A 27,339-nucleotide genomic window follows, 5' to 3' on the forward strand; every position below is an offset into this window, starting at 1 on the left:
TTGCTTTTTTTTTTCATTGTGTTATTGTTTTATATACTCTGTGAGATTTATGCTTTAAGGCAGTTATATTTTGGTGTATTCTGAGATTTTTGCTTCAAGATCTAGAATTCCTTTTAGCATTTCTTGTAGTGCTGGCTTGGTATTAGAGCATTCTCTCAGCATTTGTCTGAAAAAGACTTTATATCTCCTTCATTTATGAAGCTTAGTTTTGTTGGATACAAAATTCTCAGCTGATAATTATTTTGTTTGAGGAAGCTAAAGATAGGACTCCACTCCCTTTTGGCTTGTTGGGTTTCTGCTGAGAAATCTGCTGTTAATCTGATAGGTTTTCCTTTATAGGTTACCTGATGCTTTTGCCTCACAGCTCCTAAGATTCTTTCCTCTATCTTGACTTTAGATAACCTGATGACTATATGCCCAGGTGATGATCTTTTTGTCATGAATTTCCCAGGTGTATTTTGCACTTCTTGTATTTGGATGTCTAGATCTCTAGCAAGGCCAGGGAAGTTTTCCTTGATTATTTCCTCAAATTTGCTTTCCAAATTTGTAGATTTCTCTTATTCCTCAGGAACATCAATTATTCTTAGGCTTGGTCATTGTATTTGTCCATTTTCATGCTGCTGATAAAGACATAGCCAAGACTGGGAAGAAAAAGAGGTTTAATGGACTTACAGTTCCACGTGGCTGGAGAGGCCTCAGAATCATGGCTGGAGGTGAAAGGCATTTCTCACATGGTGGCAGCAAGAAAAAATGAGGAAGATGCAAAAGCAGAAACCCCTGATAAAACCATCAGATCTTGTGAGACTTATTTACTGCCACGAGAGAACAGTGTAGGGGAACCACCCCCGTGTTTCAAATTATCGCCCATCACGTTTCTCCCACAACACATGGGAATCATGGGAGTACAATTCAAGATGAGATTTGGGTGGGGACACAGAGCCAAACCATATCATTCCACCCCAAACCCCTCCAAATCTCATGTCCTCACATTTCAAAACCAATCATGCCTTCCCAACAGTCCCCCAAAGTCTTAACTCATTTCAGCATTAACCCAAAAGTCCACAGTACAAAGTCTCATCTGAGACAAGGCAAGTCCCTTCTGCATATGAGCCTGTAAAATCAAAAGCAAGCTAGTTACTTCCTAGATACAATGTGGGTACACATATTAGGTAAATACAGCTGCTCCAAATGGGAGAAATTGGCCAAAACAAAGGGTTTACAGGGCCCATGCAAGTCTGAAATCCAGAGGGGCAGTCTAATTCTAAAGCTCCAAAATGATCTCCTTTGACTCCATTTCTCACATCCAGGTCATGCTGATGCAAGAGGTAGTTTCCCATAGTCTTGGGCAGCTCCACCCCTGTGGCTTTGCAGGGTATAGCCCCCTTCCTGGCTGCTTTCATGGGCTGGCATTGAGTGTCTGCAGCTTTTCCAGGCACACGGTGTAAGCTGTCACTGGATCTACCATTCTGGGGTCTGGAAGATGGTGACCCTCTTCTCACAGCTCCACTAGGTGGGTGCCCGAGTAGGGACTCTGTGTCAGGACTCTGACCCCACATTTCCCTTCTGCACTGCCCTAGCAGAGGTTCTCCATGAGGGCCCCACCCCTGCAGCAAACTTTTGCCTGGGCATCCAGGTGTTTCCATAAATTTTCTGAAATCTAGGTGGAGGTTCCTAAACCTCAATTCTTGACTTCTGTGCACCTGCAGGCTCAACACCACATGGAAGCTGCCAAGGTTTGGGGCTTGCAACCTCTGAAACCATGGGCCAAGCTGTACCTTGGCCCATTTTAGCAACAGTTGGAGCGGCTGGGACACAGGGCACCAAGTCCCTAGGCTGCACACAGCGTGGGGACTCGGGGCCCAGCCCACTAAACCATTTTTTCCTCCTAGGCTTCTGGGTCTGTGATGGGAGGGGCTGCGGTGAAGACTTATGGCATGCCCTGGAGACATTTTCCCCATTGTCTTGGGGATTAACATTTGGCTCCTTGTTACTTATGCAAATTTCTGCAGCCAGCTTGAATTTCTCCTCAAAAAATGGTTTTTTCTTTTCTACTGCATTGTCAGGTTGCAAATTTTCTGAACTGTTATGCTCTGTTTCCCTTTTAAAATGCAATGCTTTTAACAGCACCCGAGTCACCTCTTGAATGCTTTGCTGCTTAGAAGTTTCTTCCACCAGATACCTTAAATCATCTCTTTCAAGTTCAAAGTTACACACATCTCTAGGTCAGGGGCAAAATGCCATCAGCCTCTTTGCTAAAACATAACAAGAATCACCTTTGCTCCAGTTCCCAAGAAGTTCCTCATCTCCATCTGAGACCACCTCAGCCTGGATCCTATTGTTCATATCACTATCAGCATTTTTGTCAAAGCCGTTCAACACGTCTCTAGGAAGTTCCAAAATTTCCCACATTTTCCTCTTTTCTTCTGAGTCCTTCAACTGTTTCAGCCTCTGCCTGATACCCAGTCACATTTTTGGGTATCTTTTCACAACACCCAATTCCTGGTACCAGCGTACTTTATTAGTCCATTTTCATGTGGCTAATAATGGCATACCCAAGACTGGGAAGAAAAAGAGTTTTAATTGGACTTACAGTTCTGCATGTCTCGGGAGGCCTTGGAATCATGGCTGGAGGTGAAAGGCACCTCTTACATGGCAGCTGCAAGAGAAAATGAGGAAGATGCAAAAGCGGAAACCCCTGATAAAGCCATCAGAGCTCATGAGTCTTATTCACTACCACGAGAGAACAGTATGGGAGAAACCACCTCCGTGATTCAAATTATCTCCCACCGGGTCCCTCCCATAACATGTGGGAATTCAAGATGAGCTTTGGGTGGGGACACAGAGCCAAACTGTATCAGTCATTTAACATAATCCTAACTTTCTTGGAGTCTTTGTTCAATATTTTAAAATTCTTTTTTCTTTGTCTTTGTCTGATTGTGTTAATTCAAAAACCTTGGCTTCAAGCTCTGAAGTTCTTTCTTCTACATATTCTAGTCTATTATTGAAACTTTTCTGTGTATTTTGTATGTCTCTAAGTGTGTCTTTCATTTCAAGTAGTTGTGATTGTTTTTTCTTTATGATATTTATTTCTCTGGAAAATTTGTCATCCATATCCTGTATTTTCTTTTAATTTCTTTACGTTATTTTTTAACTTTCTCTGGTATCTCCCTGAGTAGCTGAATAATCAACCTTCTGAAACCTTTATCTGGCAATTCAGATTTCTTCTTGGTTTGAATCCATTGCTGGGGAGCTACTGTGATCTTTTGGACATGTTATAGAACCTTGTTTTGTTATATTACCAGAATTACTTCCCCGGTTCCTTCTCATTTGGGTAGACTATTTCAATGGAAAGATCTGGAACTCAAGGGCTGCTGTTCAGATTCTTTTGTCCCACAGGGTGATCCCTTGATGTGGTGCTCTCCCCCTTTCCCTAGGGATTGGGCTTCCTGAGAGTTGGACTGCAGTGATTGTTATTGCTCTTTTGGGTTTAGCCACCTAGTGAGGCTACCAGGCTCTGGGCTGGTGCTGGAGAATGTCTGCAAAGAGTCCTGTGATGTCATCCATTTTCAGGTCTCCCCACCTGAAATTCAGGTGTGGATACCAGCACCTGCTCTATTGGAGGTGGCAGAGGAGTGAAGTAAACTCTGTAATAGTCCTTGGTTATAGTTTTGTTTAGTGTGCTGGTTTTGTCGAATGCTGGTTATTCCAGCAGTGAAGTTGTCATGTGGACAGACTCAGGACCTCTGGTAGGCCAGGATGTTGCAGGCAGTGGAATTAGCTGTTGTTTTAGCTTTCCTTGGAGTAGGGTTATTCTGTCATGAGTTCTGTAATGGCTTGTGTTGGTTGACCTCCAGCCAGGAGGTGGCACTTTCAAGAGAGCACCAGCTGCAGTAGTAGAAGGGGGATTATAAGCGTGCCCTAAATTGGCCAGGATAAATATTTGGGTTTCTCAGGTGATGGGCAGGGACATAAAGCTCCCAAGAATTTGTGTCTTTTGTGTTCAGCAACCAGGGTGGGTAGAGAAAAAACATCAGGTGGGGGCAGGGTTAGGTGGGTTTGAGCTCAGTTTCTCCTTGGGCAGGGCTTGTTGCAGCCACTGTGGGAGATGGGTGATGGTTCTCAGGCCAATGGAGTTACGTTCCAAGGGAGAATATGGTTGCCCCTGTTGCGTAACACAAGTCACCAGGGAAGTGAGGGAAAGCCAGCAGTGACAGGCCTCACCCAAATCCCACATAGCCAACAAGGCCGGTCTCACTCCCGCTGTGCCCTGCCAACAGTGCTGAGTTTACATCTAGGATCCCCAGGCATGTGCATGGGGCTCAGACCTTGCCCCAAACTACGAGCCTCCCTGCTGAGAAAGTAAGTATGGCTTTCAGGCCTTGCCCTTCCCCACCTGTCCACACAATTGGCTGTGGCTCCTGCAGCAATTCCCATTTGCCCCCCAGATTCTGCTCAGGAAAATTTGTGCTCAGTCAAAATTATTTCAAATTTCAGTACTGGGTGTGGTGGCTCATGCCTGTAATCCCAGCACTTTGGGAGGCCAACGTGGTGTATCACCTGAGGTCAGGAGTTCGAGGCCAGCCTGGCCAACATGGTGAAACCCTGTCTCTACTAAAAATACAAAAATTAGCCAGGTGTGGTAGCACATGCCTGTAATCCAAGCTACTCAGGAGGCTGAGGCAGGATATCACTTGAACCCAGGAGGCGGAGGTTGTAGTGAGGCGAGATCACGGCACTGCACTCCGGCCTGGGCAACAAAGCAAGACTCCTTCTCAAAAAGAAAAAAATTACAAAATTTAGTTGGAAGCTTCTTTCACCCTACCTAGTGACCCCTACCTAGTTCCGCTGCATGCCTTCCCCAAGGACCCCTGTGAGGCAGAGTCAGGGATGACTTACCTAGGCTTGAGCTGGGGACTGGGAGTACCTACAGGGCTCTTCTCATTGCTTCTTGTATTTTAATATTTTGCTCAGCTCCCTAAATCCATTCCAACTCTAGGTAAGGTTAAATTATTCTCCTGTGATCTGGATTTTCAGGTTCCCCAGTGAGGATGTGTGTTCCGAGGCAGGTTTTCCCCTCTCATACTTTGGGAACTCAGGTTTTTAGCTGTCTCACACAGTTTGCAGCCATGAGCCGCTTCTTCCACAGGATCTGTGAACTCTTTCGGTCTTCCTGGCACATTCCTGCTGTGGTTCTTGGAGCAAAAGTACACAGTGTGAGCTTCCACATGCTGTTCTGTCTGTCCAAGTAGGAGATGCACATTAGTCCTGTCTCCTATCTATCATGTTCTCATTCTTCTTTCTAGTCTTCAGATGAATAACTTCAATTGTTCGCTGATTTTCTTTTGCTTGCTCAATCTCTTGCTAAACCCCCATGGTGAAATTTTTTTTCAGCTATTGCAGTTTTCAGCTTCAGAATTTCTATTTGGTTTCTTTTTATAATTTCTACCTCTTTATTGCTATTCTCTATTTGTTCATATGTTGTTTTCTTGGTTTCCTGTTGTTCTTTTGTTCAGGATTTTCTTTAGTTATTTGAGCATATTTAAGATAGTGGATTTAAGTCTCTCTTTAGTAAGTTTAATGTCTGGGATTTTATAGGGATGGTGTTAGGTCCACGACTATGCCAAATGTCCACTCAGGGTCAGGTTCTGGCCCATGCTGAGGTCTGAGGGGAGTGGGTGGATGGGCATTTAGCTGAAAGAACACTCGGGGGGCCGTAGGCAGGTGAATATTGTTTTATTCAGAAGCAGCTCTCATCAACAGCTTTCTCATCAGCAGCTTACTTACACCAGCTTTCTCACACTGTCTATCTCAGCTCTCTGCTCTGGCTCTGCGGCCCCTGCCTTCCCCATGTCTGTAGGGGCACGGCCAGCTCTCCCTTGCTTTCAGGGTCAGCAGCTTAACTCTTTCTCTCTCTGGGCACCAGCGTGAGCCATGCCATGGCTCATCTGCAAGATGGACAGCTCTGGTTCTCCCTCTCTCTTTCTCTGGGCACCAGCACCATGTCAAGCCATGCCTGAGAGCCCTGTGCACAGTGTCAGCAAGGCAGTTATACCTTCTACAGACAGTTATACCTTCTACAGGCTTTGAGCCAAGTATGAACTTAACACAAACAGGTTATATAACAAGTGGAGGTGTGCGCCTATGCACCAATCCTGCTGTGTCATGCAGGCCTGGATGTCTGCCTCAGCCTATTCCTTGACTAAAGCACATCCACGTACCTTACAGATGGTTTCTGTGAATTTATTTTTTTCCCTTGTGAGTGGGCCATACTTTCCTGTTTCTTTGCATGCCTTGTAATTATTTTGCTGAGAACTGGACATTTTGAATATTATAATGTGGAACTCTGGAAATAAGACTCTACCCAAGGCTTTAATTTTCATTATTGAGGGCAGCCATCCACTTGTTTAATGAGTTTCCAAATTGTTTTTGCAAAGACTGTATTCCTTGTCAAGTGTGCTCACTGAACTCTCTGTTTTGTTATCTTAGCAGTTGACTAGTGACCTGAAAGAGATTTCCTTAAATACCTAGAGACAGAAAAAAAAGAAAAAGAAAAACACCCACAAAACCACAAGACCGTGCCTCTGGTCTTTGCATTCTGGCTGTAAGCTAGGACACTCCTTCAATGCTAAGCCAAGCTGATGGCAACCCTACCTTAGCCTTCACTTCTTGCTTGTGTGGAGTCCAAAGATCAGCCACAAGTGTAAGTCTAGGATCCTCTTAAGCCTTTTCTGATCATGCATCTGGGCCTGTGCATGTATACTATACTCCAGATTCCCCAGTATATGCTGTAGCCCTCCAAAGCTCTTATTTCCCCAAGAATCTTCCTCCTCATTCTCAGGTTTTTGGATCTGTCTGTTGCTTGCCTCATCCTCCATTTCTTGCCCCAGGCAGCAGTGGATAGTGTATGTCTTTAAATATTTCCATCAGATCCTGTGCAGGAAGCCCTCCAACCTGAGGAGGTAAAATTAAGGGTCAGCTTCCAGGTCAGTCTCTTACAGCAGGGGTCCCCAACCCCAAGGCTATGGACCAATACTGGTCAGTGGCCTGTTAGGAACTAGGCTTGGGCTGCATAGCAGGAGGTAAGTGGTCATTGAGTGAAACTTCATCTGTATTTACAGTCTTTCCGCATTGCTTGCATTACCACCTGAGTTCCGCCTCCTGTCAGATCAATGGCAGGATTAGATTCTCATAGGACCACAAACCCTACTGTGAACTGCACATGTAAGAGATCTAGGTTGTGCATTCCTTATGAGAATCTAATGCCTGATGATCTGTCACTGCCTCCCATCACCCCCAGATGGGACTGTCTAGTTGCAGGAAAACAAGCTCAGGGCTTCCACTGATTCTACATCATGGTGAGTTGTATAATTAATTTTTTATGTATTACAGTGTAATGATAATAGAAACAAAATACACAACAAACGTAATGTGCTTGGATCATCCTGAAACCATCCCCCATCCCAGTTCATGGAAAAATTGTCCACAAAACTGGTCCCTGGTGCCAAAAACGTTGGGAACTGCTGCCTTAGAGAATGCAGAAACCGGTCAAATGCATAACCAAAATGTTTTGAGAACAAGGTCATAGTGCTGAGCCTGGGACCAGCAAGCTGCATCAGAACACAAGCCACCATCCATAAGACTACCACCAGGCTGGGGAGTAGAGGATGCTAGGTGGGCAAGCAAAATCCCCCATAATTCTTTCCTATCAAAATTCAGCTGCCTCTTTCTTTATTAAGCACTCCCTGGTGGACTTAAATATTTTATTAGACTCCAGAGTCTGAAATGTCGATTCTGTCATTTTTCCCCATTTAATGTTTGCTTCAGTAGAGGGACCAATTCTTGGCGCTCCCTATTCTGCTAATTCTGTGATGTCGCTTCCGTTACAACTACTTTAGAAAACAATTTGGAAACATAAATTTCTTCAGATTTATATAGTAAATCTGTAAACCAACAACTCTACTCTGTTGACATTCCAGAGCTGTGGTTCTCAAATGGGGCAATTTTGCCGCTCTGTGGACATTTGGAAATGCCTGGAGACATTTTTTGATTTTCAAAACTGGGGTGCACCATTAGCATCTAGTGGGTAGAGATCATGGATGTTGTGAAACATCTTACAATACACAGGACTACCCTCTCCCTCCAGCCTCCAGCAACAAAGATTTATCCGGCCCTACATGTTAAAAGAGCTAAGATTGAGAAACCGTCATCCAGAGAAATGTGTCCATGTACACTAGGAGAATGCTCATAGCTTCATCATTTATAAGAGTCCTAAACGGGAAATGATCCAAATGCCTATCAACAGTAGAAGGGATAAATATATTCTTGTGTGCATTCAGTGAGATACTTTATAGCTATAAAAATGTAGTACAAACACTTATAAAGAACTACAAGAAAGTACTTGGCACAGTGGCATGCACCTGTAGTCTCAGCTACTGAGAAGGCTGAAGTGAAGGATCACTTGAGCCCAGGAGCTCAAGGCCAACCTGGGCAACATAGCCAGACATCGCTCTCCAAAAAAACAAAAATAAATGAATAAGGAAATGCAAGAAAATGATTTCCATAAATTTCACGACAGAGATCACCTATAGGGGAAAAGTTGAAGGGGGAATTCAGATTAGGAGAGTAGACATGAGGATCATCTGGGTTGCTGGTGATGTTCTATTTCTTGAACTGGGTGGTGTTTATATAAGGGTTCACTTTAACAAAATGTACATTTGTATTCTATTACTTGTATTTATATCTCATAATAAAAAGATAAAAATAAAGGCTGCCAGTAATTACAGTATTTATTTTCTATTATACTCCCTACTCTATCAAGTCATATTCTTATTCAGATCTTCAAACTGAGCATAGTCCCAGCATAGATGTTCATTCATTCAATCATCGGTATTTACCGAACATCTACTATAAGTATTTACCGAACATCTACTATAAGTCAGGAACTGTTCTAAACACTAGGAATACACAATGGAACAAGATAGACATCTTGCATTCCAGAGCGGGGAGACAGGAAGTAATTAATAAACAAAAAGGTATAAAAGATAATTTTGAGGGGGGCTAAGTACTTTGAGAACAAGACAGAGTTAAATGAGGGAGGCTGACTGAAGTGAGAGTGACCGGAATGAGCTATTTTAGGTCAGTGAAGGCTTTTGCGAAGATGACAATTGAGGAGATAACTGACCTGTATCAAATGAAGGAAGGGCCTACATGAAGTTCTGCAGGAAGAATATTCCATATAAAGGAAGCAGATATTATTGAGGCTTTTAAGTACAAAAGTATTTGATGTGTTTGAGGAACCTCAGGAAATAAAAGTGTGGCTAGTGTGGCGTGAATGAGGGAAGAGTGACAGGAGATGGAGTTGGTGCAGTGGGCAAGGCCTCCATCGTGTACCATTTTGGTAGACCATGGAAAGCATTTGTATTTTTTTCTTTTTCTTTTTTCTTTTTTTTTGCACACAGAGTCTTGCTCTGTCACCCAGGTTGGAGTGCAGTGGCGCGATCTCCACTCACTGCAACCTCTGCCTCCCGTGTTCAAGTGATTCTTCTGCCTCAGCCTCCCAAGTAGCTGAGACTACAGGCGCCCGTCACCACACCTGGCTAATTTTTGTGTTTCTAGTAGAGATGGGGTTTCACCATGTCAGCCAGGCTGGTCTCGAATTTCTGACCTCAGGTGATCCTCCCACCTCGGCCTCCCAAAGAGCTGGGATTACAGGCGTGAGCCACCTTGCCCGGCCTGTATTTTTTTTTAAGTGCTATGAGAAGCCACTGAAAATGCTGCTATTGTGTAGGATGCAGGAGGGAAGACATGGGGTCATAGTCCACTTGTGCTGCTATAACAAAATACCACAGGACTGTGTAATTTATAAACAATAGAAATTTATTTTTCATAGTTCTGGAGGCTGGGAAGTCTAAGATCAATGTGCTGGCCGATTTGGTGTCTGGTGAGGGCTGCTCTGCTTCCAAGATGGTGTCTTGTTGCTGCATCCTCTGGAGGATTGCTGTGTCCTCACCTGGCAGAAGGGATGAAAAGGCAAAAAGGGGCTGAATTCACTCCCTCAAGCTCTCTTATAAGGGCATTAATCCCATTCATGAGGACAGAGCTCTCACGGCCTACTCCCCTCCTTGAGGTCCTCTTCCTAAAACTGTCACATTTTATATGTTTTCACATAAAGTTTGAAGGGGACACAAACATTCAAATCATAGCACATATGGAGATGAATTTGGGTGAGACAATAGTGGTTGTGAGGTGGAGATGTTATAGAGTGGATAGATTGAGAAGGTGGAGTCAAGAATATGTGATAATGGACTGGAAGTGAGGTGTGAGGAAACAGCGGAATCAGGGACAATTCCTAGGTTTTTGTCTTAACAATCAAGGGGATAGTAGGGACTTTCGCTTTGAGAAGACTGGGGAGTAAGAAACTTGGATCAAGAGGTTAATTAGGGCCATATTACGTTGTGATGTCTATTAGGCACTCCGGGGGAGATGTCAGGTCAGCTGTTGAATATGATTCTTCTTCACAGATTTTTTTTTACACTTTAAAATTCTTTTTCTCTTTTTTGTAACTTTTTTTGTTGTTGTTTTTATTTTGTCATTTTTTTCTGCTTCTAACACACCAAAACTCACTCCTTCCTTCCTTCCTTCCTTCCTTCCTTCCTTCCTTCCCTCCCTCTCTATTTCTTTTTTTTCTTTTTTTTTTTTTGAGACAGAGTCTCACTCTGTTGCCCAGGCTGGAGTGCAGTGGCACGATCTTGGCTCACTGCAAGCTTCACCTCCTGGGTTCACGCCATTCTCCTGGCTCAGCCTCCAAGTAGCTGGGACTACAGGCACCCGCCACCATGCCCGGCTAATTTTTTGTATTTTTAGTAGAGACGGGGTTTCACCCTGTTAGCCAGGATAGTCTCAATCTCCTGACCCCTTGATCCATGGGCCTCGGCCTCCCAAAGTGCTGGGATTACAGGCGTGAGCCACCGCGCCCGGCCTTTCTCACTCTTTCTTTCTTTCGAGTCAGGGTTTTGCTATGTTGCCCAGGCTGGTCTCAAACTCCTGGCCTCAAGCAATCCTCCTGCTTCAGCCTCCCAAAGTGCTGGGACTACAAGTGTCCCATCGCACTGGGTCCTTCTTCATAGAGTTAATGGACTAGATTTCAGGATATCTAGAGTTCCCTTCAACCATATTAAAAACATTCAACAAATTGCCAGTTGACTTAATGAATTAGACAACATGCATAGAATGCTATTCCATTAAGTGGTATGCAAAGATAATAATTTTTTTTTTTTTTTTTTTTGAGACGGAGTCTTGCTCTGTCGCCCAGGCTGGAGTGCAGTGGTGTGATCTCAGCTCACTGCAAGCTCCACCTCCCGGGTTCACGCCATTCTCCTGCCTCAGCCTGCCGAGTAGCTGGGACTACAGGCGTCCCCCACCACGCCTGGCTAATTTTTTGTATTTTTAGTAGAGATGGGGTTTCATCGTGTTAGCCAGGATGGTCTTGATCTCCTGACCTCGTGATCCGCCCGCCTCGGCCTCCCAAAGTGCTGGGACTACGGGCGTGAGCCACCGCGCCTGGCCCCAAGATAATCATTTTTAATCTAAAAAAGTAGATTATAAAACAGTTACCTATGGTTTGCCACCATTTTTAAGAATACAGTATATTATAACAACTCATTGGAAGCTTGAAGCAGATAGAATGGAATCTGAGCAGTAGCTACTTCAGGTGCTGGGGTGAGTGTCGTTTTATCCTTTTAAATTCTTGTTATTGGTAATTTAAAATGTTTTCAATAATCATGCATTACCTGTATAACGTTTTAAAAAAAAAAAATCCATGGTCTCTTTCAGCTGGGCAGTCTGCGGCTGGGTAATCTGTCAGGTGAGGGACATCAAGGTGATCAGACTCAGAGGATGGACCAGATACAAAGTGGGAGAGGCGAAGAGGCCCAGTTCCAGGGCCGGGGGCGAGGGGTGGGCGGTCCAAAGGGCACCGCCCCTGCGGGTCACGTGCTCGCCGACCACCAATGGCCGCCTCCGAGCCCACCTTGGGGACGGGGCGGGGCGCCTGGCTGGCGTCACCAGGACAACGGGCGTCGCCGGCGCCGTGTGACTTCGGGCTGTGGGCTCGCTCGCGGCTCTTCGGCCATGGTGAGTCTGGGACCCGCGTCTGCCTAGCTGCCCCGCCCCACCCCTACCGGGCTGGGTCCCCACGCCGCCGTCCGCTAGGGTCGGGCGGGCGGCGCAGGGGTCGTGGAGAGGCCGGGCCGCGGCCTGCGAGGCTGCTGGGCAGGGCAGGGCTGGGCGGGCCCGGGGAGGGGTAACCTGGGGGATTCAGAGCGCCCGCCTGCCGGGGGGCGACCGCGATGCAGCGTTTCCTGCCGCTGGAGTCGGGGTGACAGCCCGGACCCCCACCCAGTGGGCCGCCGGACGACGTGACGCTGTTTGGCCCGAGAGAGCCTGGGAAGCCACCCAAGGAGGGTGTGGTTAAAAAAAAAAATCTTGTATATGGATATCATATGTATTTATATTTACACTAAAGCAGTCTATATGCCTCCAGTTTTGTTTCTATGCAATTATGTGTAACTAATATAAGACATATATCTTCCTTTCAAAATCAGCATTCTGATAGGTTTTTTAGCACGTGGAAATTAAAATTTTTGATTTTAGAGACCCCTCCCCTCCTTTCTAAAAAATAGAGGGCATTAAGCTGGAGGGTTTTTTTTTCTGAGTGCCGCACCCTCACTAAGGGATTTAATTAATTCATAATTAGTGCATTGTAAACGTCTTAAATCATTACCTTTGTTCAGTTAACTTCAGACGGCGTGGGCATAACACCTGGCCCCCTTTAAGCTCGTTTTAAAAACGTTGCTCGGTTTCACTCGGCGGAGGTGCTGGCTTGAACAGACAAGTTCAGAGAATTGCCAACCAAAGGCATAATTCTCCAGAGGCCTTCACGGGGTGTAAGAGAAGAGAGGAGCTAGACTCCTTGCTTGGGGACACACCCTTGGTATAGAATACTTGAGGAGGTATGGCGGTAGGTGTAGGTAATAGGGAAATACTTAGTTTTGTTTTAACCATGAGTAATTAAGTGGAGATTTTCTCCTTATCTGCAGGAGTTTAGTGGAAGTGCTGATGAGCTGAGAATGCAGGGTGCTCCCCGAGTGCCAGCTGGCCTCATGGAGAAAAAACTATCATTAGGAATCCTGGCTGGCTCAGTTTTTTTCTTAATAACCAAGGAGAGGGATGGTGGTGGGAGGTGGATGGTGTCTCTCATTGACTCTGGAAAAGCAACTTCCAAATGTGTGGCATTATTGCTGGCAGGAGAAAAACATCACCCATAAATCACAGTACCATGTAATGCCTTTATTTTGTGTATGTTTCTTTTTTAAATTGCGAATTGCTTTTTAAGTGACAAATTAATGGAGCTGGCAAGAGTTTCAGAAAGTGAATTTTATGAAGATATAAGTGTTTCAAATATTGCAGTAATTTACTGTAATATGTTATATGTGAGAAAAGCCCTAACAATTGTAGCAAGGAGAAAGAATATCCAGGAATTAATTTTTCACAGCTCTCTGAAGTCTCATATTCCTCCTGTCATCCATTTTCCTTTATTTTTACTTCTTCCACTTCTTTCGTTCTGACCCACAGCCCACCCTCATTCACTATTGTGAATTTTAGAGTTTTACTTTAAAATAAAAGCATTTACTGTAGTTTTGTATTAGTGGTTGCTTTGCTGAACTTAATAATGCTTTGCTTTTTGTTTGTCTTTAAGCATTAAGAATTTAACTCACAGGAGCTTAATTGATTGATAAGGTGCCCAGGCTTCCATGGAAGTGGGGAATGGTTGGTACAGGAGGGAGAGGGATGAAGCGGCTGCATATATATGTCATCCCCAAAACTGTATTCTTTTTTTTTTTTTTTTTTTTTGAGACGGAGTCTTGCTCTGTCGCCCAGGCTGGAGTGCAGTGGTGCGATCTCGGCTCACTGCAAGCTCCGCCTCCCGGGTACACGCCATTCTCCTGCCTCAGCCTCCCGAGTAGCTGGGACTACAGGCGAGTGCCACCACGCCCAGCTAATTTTTGTATTTTTAGTAGAGATGGGGTTTCACCATGTTGGTCAGGATGGTCTCCGTCTCTTGACCTTGTGATCCTCCTGCCTTGGCCTCCCAAAGTGCTGGGATTGCAGGCTTGAGCCACCATGCCTGGCCCCCAGAACTGTGTTCTAAATCACATTACACTTCCTTAACTGCTTGAATCTAAACAAAACTTTAGCCGTTGATATAAATGACTTGGCACATTAATTTTGGAACTATTTCTCAATGAAAATTTCTTCAATTAAGTCATTTATTTCTACTCTATAATAATAATGACAGCTAATATTTATTGTGTACATATGTACATAGTTATTACTATAGAGGCAGTAGAAATTTTTCTAAGAGTCGTAAATGATCACAACAACCTTGTGATGAAGATACCTTTATCCTATTTTAGAGATGAGGAAATTGAGGCACAGAGAGGTAAAGTAACTTGCCTAGGTCACCCCACTGATAAATTGAGCCACTTTTAAAACCTGGCAGTTTCTCTCAACCTGTTTATGGATTGTACTGTAACGTATAGTGTATCTTTATATGTTTCCTCATATATATGTTAGGAAATTAGTTTTCTTTCTTATTAGGACTTAAGGTTTTTGAGCACTTATAAATGACTTGTGTTTTGTTGTTCCTGGCACTGGGTTAGATACTACGGAACAGGGTAGGCATGCTTAGCCTTCTCTCCCCTCTTTCTTCTTTCCTTCTTTCACAAAGTTGAAATGAGAAGGAATTAATAAAGACATGAATTAGATCAGCGTTCTTACTCACAGCTATACTAGCATTGAGTTTCTCCTGTCACATCAGTTCAGTTAAGGAATTGGCATCCGCTTTTTGTGTGAATCACAAAGACAAGTGTTTTACATAAAGCCTTTTGGATGTGGAGGATTTAACAGTGTTTTTAAAAAATGTATTCTCTGAGATTTTCCTGATTTTTAGATTTTAGTTTCATATTCTACAATTGTTATGAAAAGACTTCAAGGCTGGGCTCAGTGGCTCACGCCTGTAATCCCAGCACTTTGGGAGGCTGAGATGGGAGGATTGCTTCAGTCCCGGAGTTCAAGACCAGTCTGGGCAACATGGTGAGACCCATCTCTACTAAAAATTTGAAAAATTAGCCAGGCATGGTGGTGCACGCCTGTGGTCCTACCTATTTGGGCAGCTGAGGTGGAAGGATCCCTTGAGTCCAGGAGCTCAAGGCTGTGCTGAATTGTGTTCACACCACTGCCCTCCAGTCTGGGCAACAGAGCAAGGCCCTGTATCCAAAAAAAAAGAAAAAAAAAAAAAAAAAAAAAAAAGAAAAGAAAAGAAAAAAAGGCATCTAATAATTGTTTAAATTTTAATTCATATGGAACAAAATCTATTGGGATATATATGACTTGTCAAGTTTTTGTTATTGTTTAACACTTTATTGTGTAAAGCAGATTTAGTTTTTGGAAATAAATAATATTTTATCATATAATTTTCCAGTTTAATTTGTTCATTTCGACTTTCCTATTTTGACACTTCTCTTTCTGTATTTGTGGTCAAGACTTGTCACAGGTATTGGGAAGCAGAAGATGGAGAGAACACTGCAAAAATAGTTTGCCCATTAAAGTGATTTTTAAAATTTTTAATTTTTAAATTTTTTAATTATACTTTAAGTTCTAGGGTACATGTGCACAATGTGCTGGTTTGTTACATATGTATACATGGGCCATGTTGGTGTGCTGTACCCATTAACTTGTCATTTACATTAGGTATATCTCCTAATGCTATCCCTCCGCCCTCCCCCTACCCCTCAACAGGCCCCAGTGTGTGATGTTCCCCACCCTGTGTCCAGGTGTTCTCATTGTTCAATTCCCACCTATGAGTGAGAACATGCGGTGTTTGGTTTTCTGTCCTTGTGATAGTTTGCCCAGAATGATGGTTTCTGGCTTCATCCATGTCCTTGCAAAGGACATGAACTCATCCTTTTTTATGGCTGCATAGTATTCCATGGTGTATATGTGCCACATTTTCTTAATCCAGTCTATCATTGTTGGACATTTGGGTTGGTTCCAAGTCTTTGCTATTGTGAATAGTGCCGCGGTAAACATACGTGTGCATGTGTCTTTATAGCAGCATGATTTATAATCCTTTGGGTATATACCCAGTAATGGAATTGCTGGGTCAAATGGTATTTCTAGTTCTAGATCCTTGAGGAATCGCCGCACTGTCTTCCACAATGGTTGAACTAATTTACAGTCCCACCAACAGTGTAAAAGTGTTCCTATTTCTCCACATCCTCTTCAGCACCTGTTGTTTCCTGACTTTTTAATGATCGCCATTCTAACTGGTGTGAGATGGTATCTCATTGTGGTTTTGATTTGCATTTCTCTGATGGCCAGTGATGATGAGCATTTTTTCATGTGTCTGTTGGCTGCATAAATGTCTTCTTTTGAGAAGTGTCTGTTCATATCCATTGCCCAGTTGTTGATGGGGTTGTTTGATTTTTTTCTTGTAAATTTATTTAAGTTATTTGTAGATTCTGGATATTAGCCCTTTGTCAGATGGGTAGATTGCAAAAATTTTCTCCCATTCTGTAGGTTGCCTGTTCACTCTGATTGTAGTTTCTTTTGCTGTGCAGAAGCTCTTTAGTTTAATTAGATCCCATTTGTCAATTTTGGCTTTTGTTGCCATTGCTTTTGGTGTTTTAGTCACGAAGTCCTTGCCCATGCCTATGTCTTGAGTGGTATTGCCTAGGTTTTCTTCTAGGGTTTTTATGGTTTTAGGTCTTACATTTAAGTCTTTAATCCATCTCGAATTAATTTTTGTATAAGGTATAAGGAAGGGATCCAGTTTCAGCTTTCTATATATGGCTAGCCAGTTTTCCCAGCACCATTTATTAAATAGGGAATCCTTTCCCCATTTCTTATTTTTGTCAGGTTTGTCAAAGATCAGATGTTTGTAGATGTGTGGTGTTATTTCTGAGGGCTCTGTTCTGTTCCATTGGTGTATATATCTGTTTTGGTACCAGTACCATGCTGTTTTGGTTACTGTAGCCTTGTAGTATAGTTTGAAGTCAGGTAGCATGATGCCTCCAGCTTTGTTCTTTTGGCTTAGAATTGTCTTGGCAATGCAGGCTCTTTTTTGGTTCCATATAAACTTTAAAGTAGTTTTTTCCAATTCTGTGAAGAAAGTCATTGGTAGCTTGATGGGGATGGCATTGAATCTGTAAATTACCTTGGGCAGTATGGCCATTTTCACGATATTGATTCTTCCTATCCATGAGCATGGAATGGTCTTCCATTTGTTTGTGTCCTCTTTTATTTTGTTGAGCAGTGGTTTATAGTTCTCCTTTAAGAGGTCCTTCACATCCCTTGTAAGTTGGATTCCTAGGTATTTTATTCTCTTTGAAACAATTGCAAATGGGAGTTCACTCATGATTTGGCTCTCTGTTTGTCTGTTATTGGTGTATAGAAATGCTTGTGATTTTTGCACATTGATTTTGTATCCTGAGACTTTGCTGAAGTGGCTTATCAGCTTAAGGAGATTTTGGGCTGAGATAATGGGGTTTTCTAAATATACAATCATGTCATCTGCAAACAGGGACAATGTGACTTCCTCTTTTCCTAATTGAATACTCTTTATTTCCTTCTCCTGCCTGATTGCCCTGGCCAGAACTTTCAACACTATATTGAATAGGAGTGGTGAGAGAGGGCATCCCTGTCTTGTGCCAGTTTTCAAAGGGAATGCTTCCAGTTTTTGCCCATTCAGTATGATATTGACTGTGGGTTTGTCATAAATAGCTCTTATTATTTTGAGATATGTTCCATCATTACCTAGTTTATTGAGAGTTTTTAGCAAGAAGGGCTGTTGAATTTTGTCAAAGGCCTTTTCTGCATCTATTGAGATAATCATGTGGTTTTTGTCTTTGGTTCTGTTTATATGATGGATTACATTTATTGATTTGTGTATGTTGAACCAACCTTGCATCCCAGGGATGAAGCCAACTTGATCGTGTTGGATAAGCTTTTTGATGTGCTGCTGGATTCAGTTTGCCAGTATTTTATTGAGGATTTTTGCATCGATGTTCATCAGGGATATTGGTCTAAAATTCTCTTTTTTTGTTGTGTCTCTGCCAGGCTTTGGTATCAGGATGATGTTGGCCTCATAAAATGAGTTAGGGAGGATACCCTCTTTTTCTATTGATTGGAATAGTTTCAGAAGGAATGGTACGAGCTCCTCTTTGTACCTCTGGAAGAATTCGGCTGTGAATCTGTCTGGTCCTGGACTTTTTTTGGTTGGTAGGCTATTAATTATTGCCTCAATTTCAGAGCCTGTTATCAGTCTATTTAGGGATTCAACTTCTTCCTGGTTTAGTCTTAGGAGGGTATATGTGTCCAGGAATTTATCCATTTCTTCTGGATTTTCTAGTTTATTTGCATAGAGGTGTTTACAGTATTTTCTGATGGTAGTTTGTATTTCTGTGCAATCAGTGGTGATATTCCATTTATGATCTTTTATTGCATCTATTTGATTCTTCTCTCTTTTCTTCTTTATTAGTCTTGCTAGCAGTCTATCAATTTTGTTGATCTTTTCAAAAAACCGACTCCTGGATTCTTTGATTTTTTTGAAGGGTTTTTTGTGTCTCTATCTCCTGCAGTTCTGCTCTGATCTTAGTTATTTCTTGCCTTCGGCTAGCTTTTGAATGTGTTTGCTCTTTCTTCTCTAGTTCTTTTAATTGTGATGTTAGGGTGTCAATTTTAGATCTTTTCTGCTTTCTCTTGTGGGCATTTAGTGCTATAAATTTCCCTCTACACACTGCTTTAAATGTGTCCCAGAGATTCTGGTATGTTGTGTCTTTGCTCTCATTGGTTTCAAAGAACATCTTTATTTCTGCCTTCATTTCGTTAAGTACCCAGTAGTCATTCAGGAGCAGGTTGTTCAGTTTCCATGTAGAGCACTTTTGAGTGAGTTTCTTAATCCTGAGTTCTAGTTTGATTGCACTGTGGTCTGAGAGACAGTTTGTTATAATTTCTGTTCTTTTACATTTGCTGAGGAGTGCTTTACTTCCAACTATGTGGTCAATTTTGGAATAAGTGCAATGTGATGCTGAGAAGAATGCATATTCTGTTGATTTCGGGTGGAGAGTTCTGTAGATGTCTATTAGGTCCGCTTGGTGCAGAGCTGAGTTCAATTCCTGGATATCCTTGTTAACTTTCTGTCTCATTGATCTGTCTAATGTTGACAGTGGGGTGTTAAAGTCTCCCATTATTATTGTGTGGGAGTCTAAGTCTCTTTCTAGGTCTCTAAAGGCTTGCTTTATGTATCTGGGTGCTCCTGTATTGGGTGCATATATATTTAGGATAGTTAGCTCTTGTTGTTGAATTGATCCGTTTACCATTATGTAATGGCCTTCTTTGTCTCTTTTGATCTTTGTTGGTTTAAAGTCTGTTTTATCAAAGATAGAATTGCAACCCCTGCTTTTTTTGTTTTCCATTTGCTTGGTAGATCTTCCTCCATCCCTTTATTTTGAGCCTATGTGTGTCTCTGCATGTGATATGGGTCTCCTGAATACAGCACACTGTTGGGTCTTGACTATCCAATTTGCCCGTCTGTGTCTTTTAATTGGAGCATTTAGCCCATTTACATTTAAGGTTAATATTGTTATGTGTGAATTTGATTGTGTCATTATGATGTTAGCTGGTTATTTTGCTCGTTCGCTGATGCAGTTTCTTCCCAGCATTGATAGTCTTTACAGTTTGGCATGTTTTTGCAGTGGCTGGTACTGGTTGTTCCTTTCCATGTTTAGCACTTCCTTCAGGAGCTCTTGTAAGGCAGGCCTGGTGGTGACAAAATCTCTCAGCATTTGTTTGTCTGTAAAGGATTTTATTTCTCCTTCACTTCTGAAGCTTAGTTTGGCTGGATATGAAATTCTGGGTTGAAAATTCTTTTCTTTAAAAATGTTGAATATTGGCCCCCACTCTCTTCTGGCTTGTAGATTTTCCGCCAAGAGATCCGCTGTTAGTCTGATGGGCTTCCCTTTGTGGGTAACCTGACCTTTCTCTCTGGCTGCCCTTAACATTTTTTCCTTCATTTCAACTTTGGTGAATCTGACAATTATGTGTCTTGGTATTGCTCTTCTCAAGGATTATCTTTGTGGCATTCTCTGTATTTCCTGAATTTGAATGTTGGCCTGCCTTGCTAGGTTGGGGATGTTCTCCTGGATAATATCCTGCAGAGTGTTTTCCAACTTGGTCCCATTCTCCCCATCACTTTCAGGTACACCAATCAGACGTATATTTGGTCTTTTCACATAGTCACATATTTCTTGGAGGCTTTGTTCATTTCTTTTTATTCTTTTTTCTCTAAACTTCTCTTCTCACTTCATTTCGTTCATTTGATCTTCCATCACTGATACCCTTTCTTCCACTTGATCAAATCGGCTACTGAAGCTTGTGCATGCATCACGTGGTTCTCATGCCATGGTTTTCAGCTCCATCAGGTCATTTAAGGTCTTCTCTACACTATTTATTCTAGTTTGCCATTCGTCTAATCTTTCTTCAAGGTTTTTAGCTTCTTTGCGATGGGTTCGAACATCCTCCTTTAGCTTGGAGAAGTTTGTTATTACCGATCATCTGAAGCCTTCTTCTCTCAAAGTCATTCTCCATCCAGCTTTGTTCTGTTGCTGGCAAGGAGCTGCGTTCCTTTGGAGGAGAAGAGGTGCTCTGATTTTTAGAATTTTCAGCTTTTCTGCTCTGGTTTCTCCCCATCTTTGTGGTTTTATCTACCTTTGGTCTTTGATGATGATGATGTACAGATAGGGTTTTGGTGTGGATGTCCTTTCTGTTTGTTAATTTTCCTTCTAACAGTCAGGACCCTCAGCTGCAGGTCTGTTGGAGTTTGCTGGAGGTCCACTCCAGACCCTGTTTGCCTGGGTATCACCAGCGGAGGCATCAGAACAGCAAATATTGCGGAACGGCAAATGTTGCTGCCTGATCCTTCCTCTGGAAGCTTCGTCTCAGATGGGCACCCGGCTGTATGAGGTGTCAGTCGGCCTCTACTGAGAGATGTCTCCCAGTTAGGCTGCTCAGGGGTCAGGGACCCACTTGAGGAGGCAGTCTGTCTGTTCTCAGATCTCCAACTCTGTGCTCAGAGAACCACTACTCTCTTCAAAGCTGTCAGACAGGGACATTTAAGTCTGCAGAAGTTTCTGCTGCCTTTTGTTCAGTTGTGCCCTGCCCCCAGAGGTGGAGTCTACAGAGGCGGGCAGACCTCCTTGAGCTGCAGTGGGCTCCGCCCAGTTCGAGCTTCCCGGCTGCTTTGTTTACCTACTCAAGCCTCAGCAATGGCGGGCCCCTCTCCTCCAGCTTCTCTCCTGCCTTGCAGTTCAATCTCAGACTGCTGTGTTAGCAATGAGCGAGGCTCCGTGGGCGTGGGACCCTCTGAGCCAGGCGCGGGATATAATTTCCTGGTGTGCCGTTTGCTAAGACCATTGGAAAAGCGCAGTATTAGAGTGGGAGTGTCCCGATTTTCCAGGTACCATTTGTCACGGCTTCCCTTGGCTAGGAGAGGGAACTCCCCGACCCCTTGCACTTTCCAGGTGAGGCAATGCCCCGCCCTGCACCATGGGCTGCACCCACGGTCCGACAAGCCCCAGTGAGATGAACCTGGTACCTCAGTTGGAAATGCAGAAATCACCCATCTTCTGCATCGCTCACGCTGGGAGCTATAGACTGGAGCTGTTCCCATTCCGCCATCTTGGAACCTCCCACCCTAAAGTGATTTTTTTTTTAACTCAAGGTTTACAGACAGTTTTTTGTCATTATATGACACAGTTAAGAGAATTTATATGAGATCTATGTTAATAGATCAAGGAAAGTAGAGATTTCTCTATTAATTTTCTTTCTCTTGACAATATTCATCTCCCTTTTGTCTGCACTATTGTGGGGTAGGGAGTAATTTTTAGTAATTGTAACAATAGCTTTCTTTTATAGAACCCATTCTCTGTATCCAATTCTGGGCTGATCACATTTATTTTACTCAATTCTTCAATGTCGCTAAGAAATTGGCATTTGTTATTTAATTTTATTTATTTATTTATTAATTTTTTTGGAGACAGGGCCTCGTTCTGCCACCCAGGCTGGAGTGCAGTGGCTCAGCTCACTGCAACTTCGAACTCTTGGGCTCAAGCAGTCCTCCCACTTCATCCTCCCAAAGTGCTGGGATTACAGATGTGAGGCACTGCACCCAGCCTGAGTTTGACATTATTCCCATTTAATAGGGCTAAATTGAGTAGGCAGTTTGCCCAAGGTCATATAGTTAGTGAGTGGCAGAGCCAGGATTTGAACTCAACCAGTCTGTTTCCAAAGCCTGGGCTCTTAACCATTACATTATGGCTTCTTGCCAAACTAAAGATTGTGCCCAGTGCCTGGCACAAATGTACTAATTACACCAAGATTAAGAGTCTTAATGTCTTAACTGAGTCAGCAGTCTCTTTTAAATTTTATGACAAGCTGTTGTCATGTTGTCTAATGACATCCTGAAGGATTTACTGGGTTTTTTTTTGGTTTTCCAGTTCAGACAACCAAAGCTCAGATATGGACAGCTATGGGTTGGGTACACTTTTATTGCTGTTTTCTCTACCTCACTTTGAATCTCACTGCTATCCTGTGTAGTGTCTATATCAGCCACTTCCTCTTCCAGCACTAGGGTGGCCATGAGAGAGACAGGGATGGAGCAGGGAAGTCTAAGGAGACAGAACAGGGCATTTACTGGGAAGTTTTTAATAGAGTCAGAATCAAGGTTCAAACTCAGATTTCCCAGTTCTCAGTGCTGCCTCTACAGCTTCGTCTTTCCATTGATTTTTTTTGTTCTTTGGGTTTCTGTCCAACACATATTTATTGTGTGCTACTGTGTGCTAGTGACTGTTCTAGTCAGTGGATATCCAGCAGTGCGCGAACCGAGTATGGCTCTTCTCTCATGGAACTTATATTCTAGTGGCAGGGAGACAGATAATAAACAGATAAGGTGGTGAAAAGTACTTTGGAGAAAAATAAAGCTGGGTAGGAGAGAAAGAATTCTAGGGTAGGGTTGGAGAGTGAATGAGGGAAGGGATGTGTTGCTTTTAATGTAGAATAGAAGGGAAGGCCTCTCTGATAAGGTGACATTTGAGCAGAGGATATGCCATGGGAATGCCTGAAGAAAGACTGTGTCAAGAGAGGGCACTAGTCAAAGGTGCCGAGGCAAGAACATGCCTGGTGTGTTGGATGAACAGCAAGAAAACCAGTGGGGCTGGAGTGTAGTAAGAGAGGGGAGTGTGGTAGGAAGTAAGATCAAAGGGAGTCAAATCATGTAGGACTTTTAACCTATGTAAAGGATTTTGACTTTTCCTGTGATGGAAGGGGAAGGGATTGGTGGGGTTTATGTAGAGAAGTGGCATATATGACTTATATTTTATAAGAGAACCATTGTGGAGTAAAATTAGGGGAGAAGGGACAAAGCAGGGTGACTGTGGCATTTTTGTTGCAGTAATCCATAGGATTAGCTGATGGATTGGTTATGGAATATAAATGATTTTGATGATTTGAGCCTGAGCAAGAGGAAGAAGGAACTGCCATTTGCTGAGATGAAGACCATGGAAGGAGAAAGTTTGGAGTAGGGATGAAGAAAGCAGGAATTGGACTTCATTGACTCTTGAAGTGTTAGAGTTGGAAGAGACTTCGAGTTTATCTAGTATAGTCGTTTCCTTTTACAAGCTAGTAATACTAAATACTGAGAGGTTAAATGACTTTCCCAGAGTCAAACAGCCTATACTACCTGTTGTGCAGCATAAAGAGCCCTGGAGTTGTAGTCATGAGATGTTAAGTTCAAATTGTAGCTTTTTTGTTTCTTAGCTCTGAACCTTGGTCAAGTCATTTATTTTCTCCAAGTCTGTTTTTCTTCCATCAAAAGGGATAATAAAGACTTCCATTTCCTGTTACGATGTTGCAAGTTGCAACAGTTGACATTATTGCTCCCACTCTGGTAGTGAGAAAAGTCAGAGAAGGTACAAAATCATAATTTTAAAAAACCTATCAGAGTTGACACAAAAAAATCTAAAGAAACAAAAATCTGGAAAGTAATGAGTGAGCCTTCTCAAGAGAAAAAAAAAAGAGATACATAGGTACTTTCATCTATGGTGGAACAGCAAGAGGAAGAATTTGCAATAGATAGTTAAAGAGAAGTCAACAGTTACTGACTGCACATAGGCTGGAGTGACAATTTGGAATCCTGAGGAGTTCCAGCTACAGTGCAGGACTACACCTACCTGCCAACTTTTCCCATGGGCCTTCAATTAGTACATTGGAATAGGAGTTCGGATGCTGGGGCAAGGGAAAGAGAGCTAAGAAGGATCCTGCTGAGGTGGGTGGATTCTGCTGAAGGTTGGGGGCAGGGCAGGAGAGTTAAGAGAAATCCCTGTAGTGCACCAGGGGGTTTATGAAGTCTAAGCCTGGGCGTGCAACAGGCTGGGGGCATGGCAAGACAGCTAAGAAATCTCTTTATGATTATCTAGGCTTTTACTGAGGACAAGCCAGCCTTTGAGAAGGCATAGTCAGGGTAACAGAGCAAAGAGAGATCTCCTCAAGGCACAGAAAGCAGAAGGTGCTAGTGGAGACCAAGGACAACACCCTAGCTGAAAGCTGGAATGTGAGGGGAGGGCAGAGAGGAGGGAAGATATCTCACAGTTAAGAAACCTTGCATAGGTTATGAAGCTCAGAGATCTGTGAAGCTTCAACAGTGCTCAGATTTTAGCTTCTCCTGAAGGTAAAGTTCTGATTTCACCCTGAAATTATTATAAGGCAATCATGGACTAACACTACAGTCTCAAACCCAGCTCAACTGTAGATTAAAAGGATTGAGCCTCCACTCCCAGTTTCCCAGCAACTTAATTGAAGAAGGAACTTTCCTTTATGGAGATAAATTTATGTTCTTTTATACGCAGTATCTGGCATGAAATAAATTATGAGATATACAAAGAAACAAGAAAATGTGATCCATGGTAGAGGGGAAGAAAGAGGCAACAGAAGCAGTCTCAGTGATGGCCCAGATGTTGAACAACATGGATAAACAGAGAAAATTTCAGCAGAAAGATGTAAAGTGTGAAAGATAAAGATGTAAACTATTTCTCCAAGTAGAAATGCTAGAAATGAAAAATATATTAGAAATGAAGAATTCATTTGATAGGCTTAATAGCAGACTGCACACAGCAGAAGAAAGCACCAGTAAACTTAGGGACAGATCAATAAAAATCAGCATTCAAGATCTGTGGGACAATACAAAATTGTCTAGTATATACCTGTAACTAGAGTTCAAGGAGTGGAGGAGGAGCAGGGACAGAAGTCTGAACTGAGGTACATCAGATTCAACTTTCTGAAAATCAAAAATTTTTATAAAGGAAATCTTAAAAGGAGGTAGAAAAGAAAAATATATATAAAGGTGAACAGTAATATGAATAATTGACACCTTGTCAGAAACAATGCAGGTCAGAGGACAATGAAATAATTTTTTTTTTTTTGAGACCCTCTCACTCTGTTGCTCAGGCTGGAATGCAGTGGTGTGAATATAGCCGACTATAGCCTTAATGTCCTGGGCTCAAGGAATTCTCCCACCTTAGCCTCCTGAATAGCTGGAACTACAGGTGCATGCCACCATGCCCGACTAATTTTTTAAATTTTCTGTAGAGACAGTGTCTTACTGTGTTACCCAGGCTGGTCTCAAACTCCTGAGCTAAGTGATCCTCCTGACTTACCTCCCAAAGTATTGGAATTACAGGCGTGAGCTACTGTGCCTGGCCTGGAAGAACTTTTTTAAAGTGCTGTATTTTTTCTTAAGCAAATCTGCTAACCTGGAATTCAATATTCAAAAGTGAAGGAGAAATAAAGATATTTTTGACAGAAGCAAAAACAATTTGTCTACATCAGACCTATATTACAATGTTAAAAGAAGTTAAGTTGAAGGGAAGTGATAATAAAGGAAGTTCAGATCTGAAGGAATGAATTACACCAGGAAGGGTAAGTATATGGATAAATATAAGGGACCTTTTAAAATATGTTTCTTTAATACATACATTTATTTTAAAAATATGGACTATTTAAAGTAGAAATAATAACATATTATTTGGTATATAGTAGAAGTAGAAGTAAGCTATCCAACAGTAAGTGCACAACAAGCAGGGGAAGTCAAGTGAAATTAGACTGTGATAAGTTAAAGATGCACTCTATAATCACTAAAGCAAACATTGAAAAAAAATACAGAGAGGTATAGCTGTAAGATCAGTGAAGGAAACAGAATGAATATCACATTATGAAAAAAGTCAGGAAAGCAGAATAGAGGAACAAAGAAGAGAAGCAAATGGAAAATAAATATAAAGATGGCAGACTTAAAATCAACCATGTCAGTAATTACATTAAATGTAAAGACCATCATCTCCAATTAAAAGTTTGCAATTGTCAGGCTGGATAAAGTAGCGTGGTCCAACTATGTGCTGTCTTTATGAATCACTGTAAATATGAAACACAGATTGAAAAAGGGTGAAAAAGAAATACCATGCAAAAAGCATAAGAAAGTTGATGTTGCTATATTAACAAAGTAGACTTTAAAACAAGGATCATTTCTAGAAAAAAGGATCATCTATAATAATCAATTTATTAAAAATACATAACAGGCCAAGCACAGTGGCTCATGCTTGTAATCACAGCACTTTGGAAGGCCGAGGCAGGTGGATCACTTGAGCTCAGGAGTTTGAGACCAGCCTGGCAAACATGGTGAAACCCCATCTCTACTAAAAATACAAAAATTAACTGGGTGTGGTGGTGCACACCTGTAATCCCAGCTTCTTGGGAGGCTGAGGTGGGAGGATCATTGAGCCTGGGAGGCAGAGGTTGCAGCGAGCCAAGATCATGCCACTGCACTCCAGCCTGGGTGACAGAGCAATCCTCTGTCTCAAACAAACAAACAAAACAAATTTGTGTGTACCTCACAACAAAGCTTCAAAATACATGAAACAAAAATTGGCAAAACCAAAGAGAGAAAGAGGCAAAACCACAATCATAGTTGAATATAACACCTCTATCACTAATTGACAGAACTTGTGAAGAAAAAAAAAGTCAGTAAGGATATAAAAGATTTGAACACCACTATCAACCAACTTGATCCTTGGCATTTATGAAGCAGTACACATCACTACAGAATTTGAAAAACAGCAAAATGGCAGATGTTAGTCCCTCCTTATTAGTAATTACTATAAGTACAAAAGGATTAAA

At 42.4% G+C, this 27,339-nt stretch overlaps 1 protein-coding gene across 2 annotated transcripts in view; it reads left to right on the forward strand.

Annotated features, from left to right (window-relative positions):
- Window positions 1-11,792: 11,792 nt before the first annotated feature.
- FBXL2 (F-box and leucine rich repeat protein 2) overlaps window positions 11,793-27,339 on the forward strand; it is a 109,391-nt gene continuing 93,844 nt past the window's right edge. For both annotated transcript variants that reach the window (XM_034956042.2, XM_003826126.4), the window contains exon 1: window positions 11,793-12,132. In XM_034956042.2, coding sequence (XP_034811933.1) covers window positions 11,896-12,132 — 237 coding nt within the window. In that variant the 5' untranslated portion in view covers window positions 11,793-11,895. The remainder of the gene's footprint in view (window positions 12,133-27,339) is intronic.

The sequence above is a fragment of the Pan paniscus genome, chromosome 2, assembly GCF_029289425.2.
Source record: "Pan paniscus chromosome 2, NHGRI_mPanPan1-v2.0_pri, whole genome shotgun sequence".
NCBI classification, from domain to species: Eukaryota; Metazoa; Chordata; class Mammalia; order Primates; family Hominidae; genus Pan; species Pan paniscus.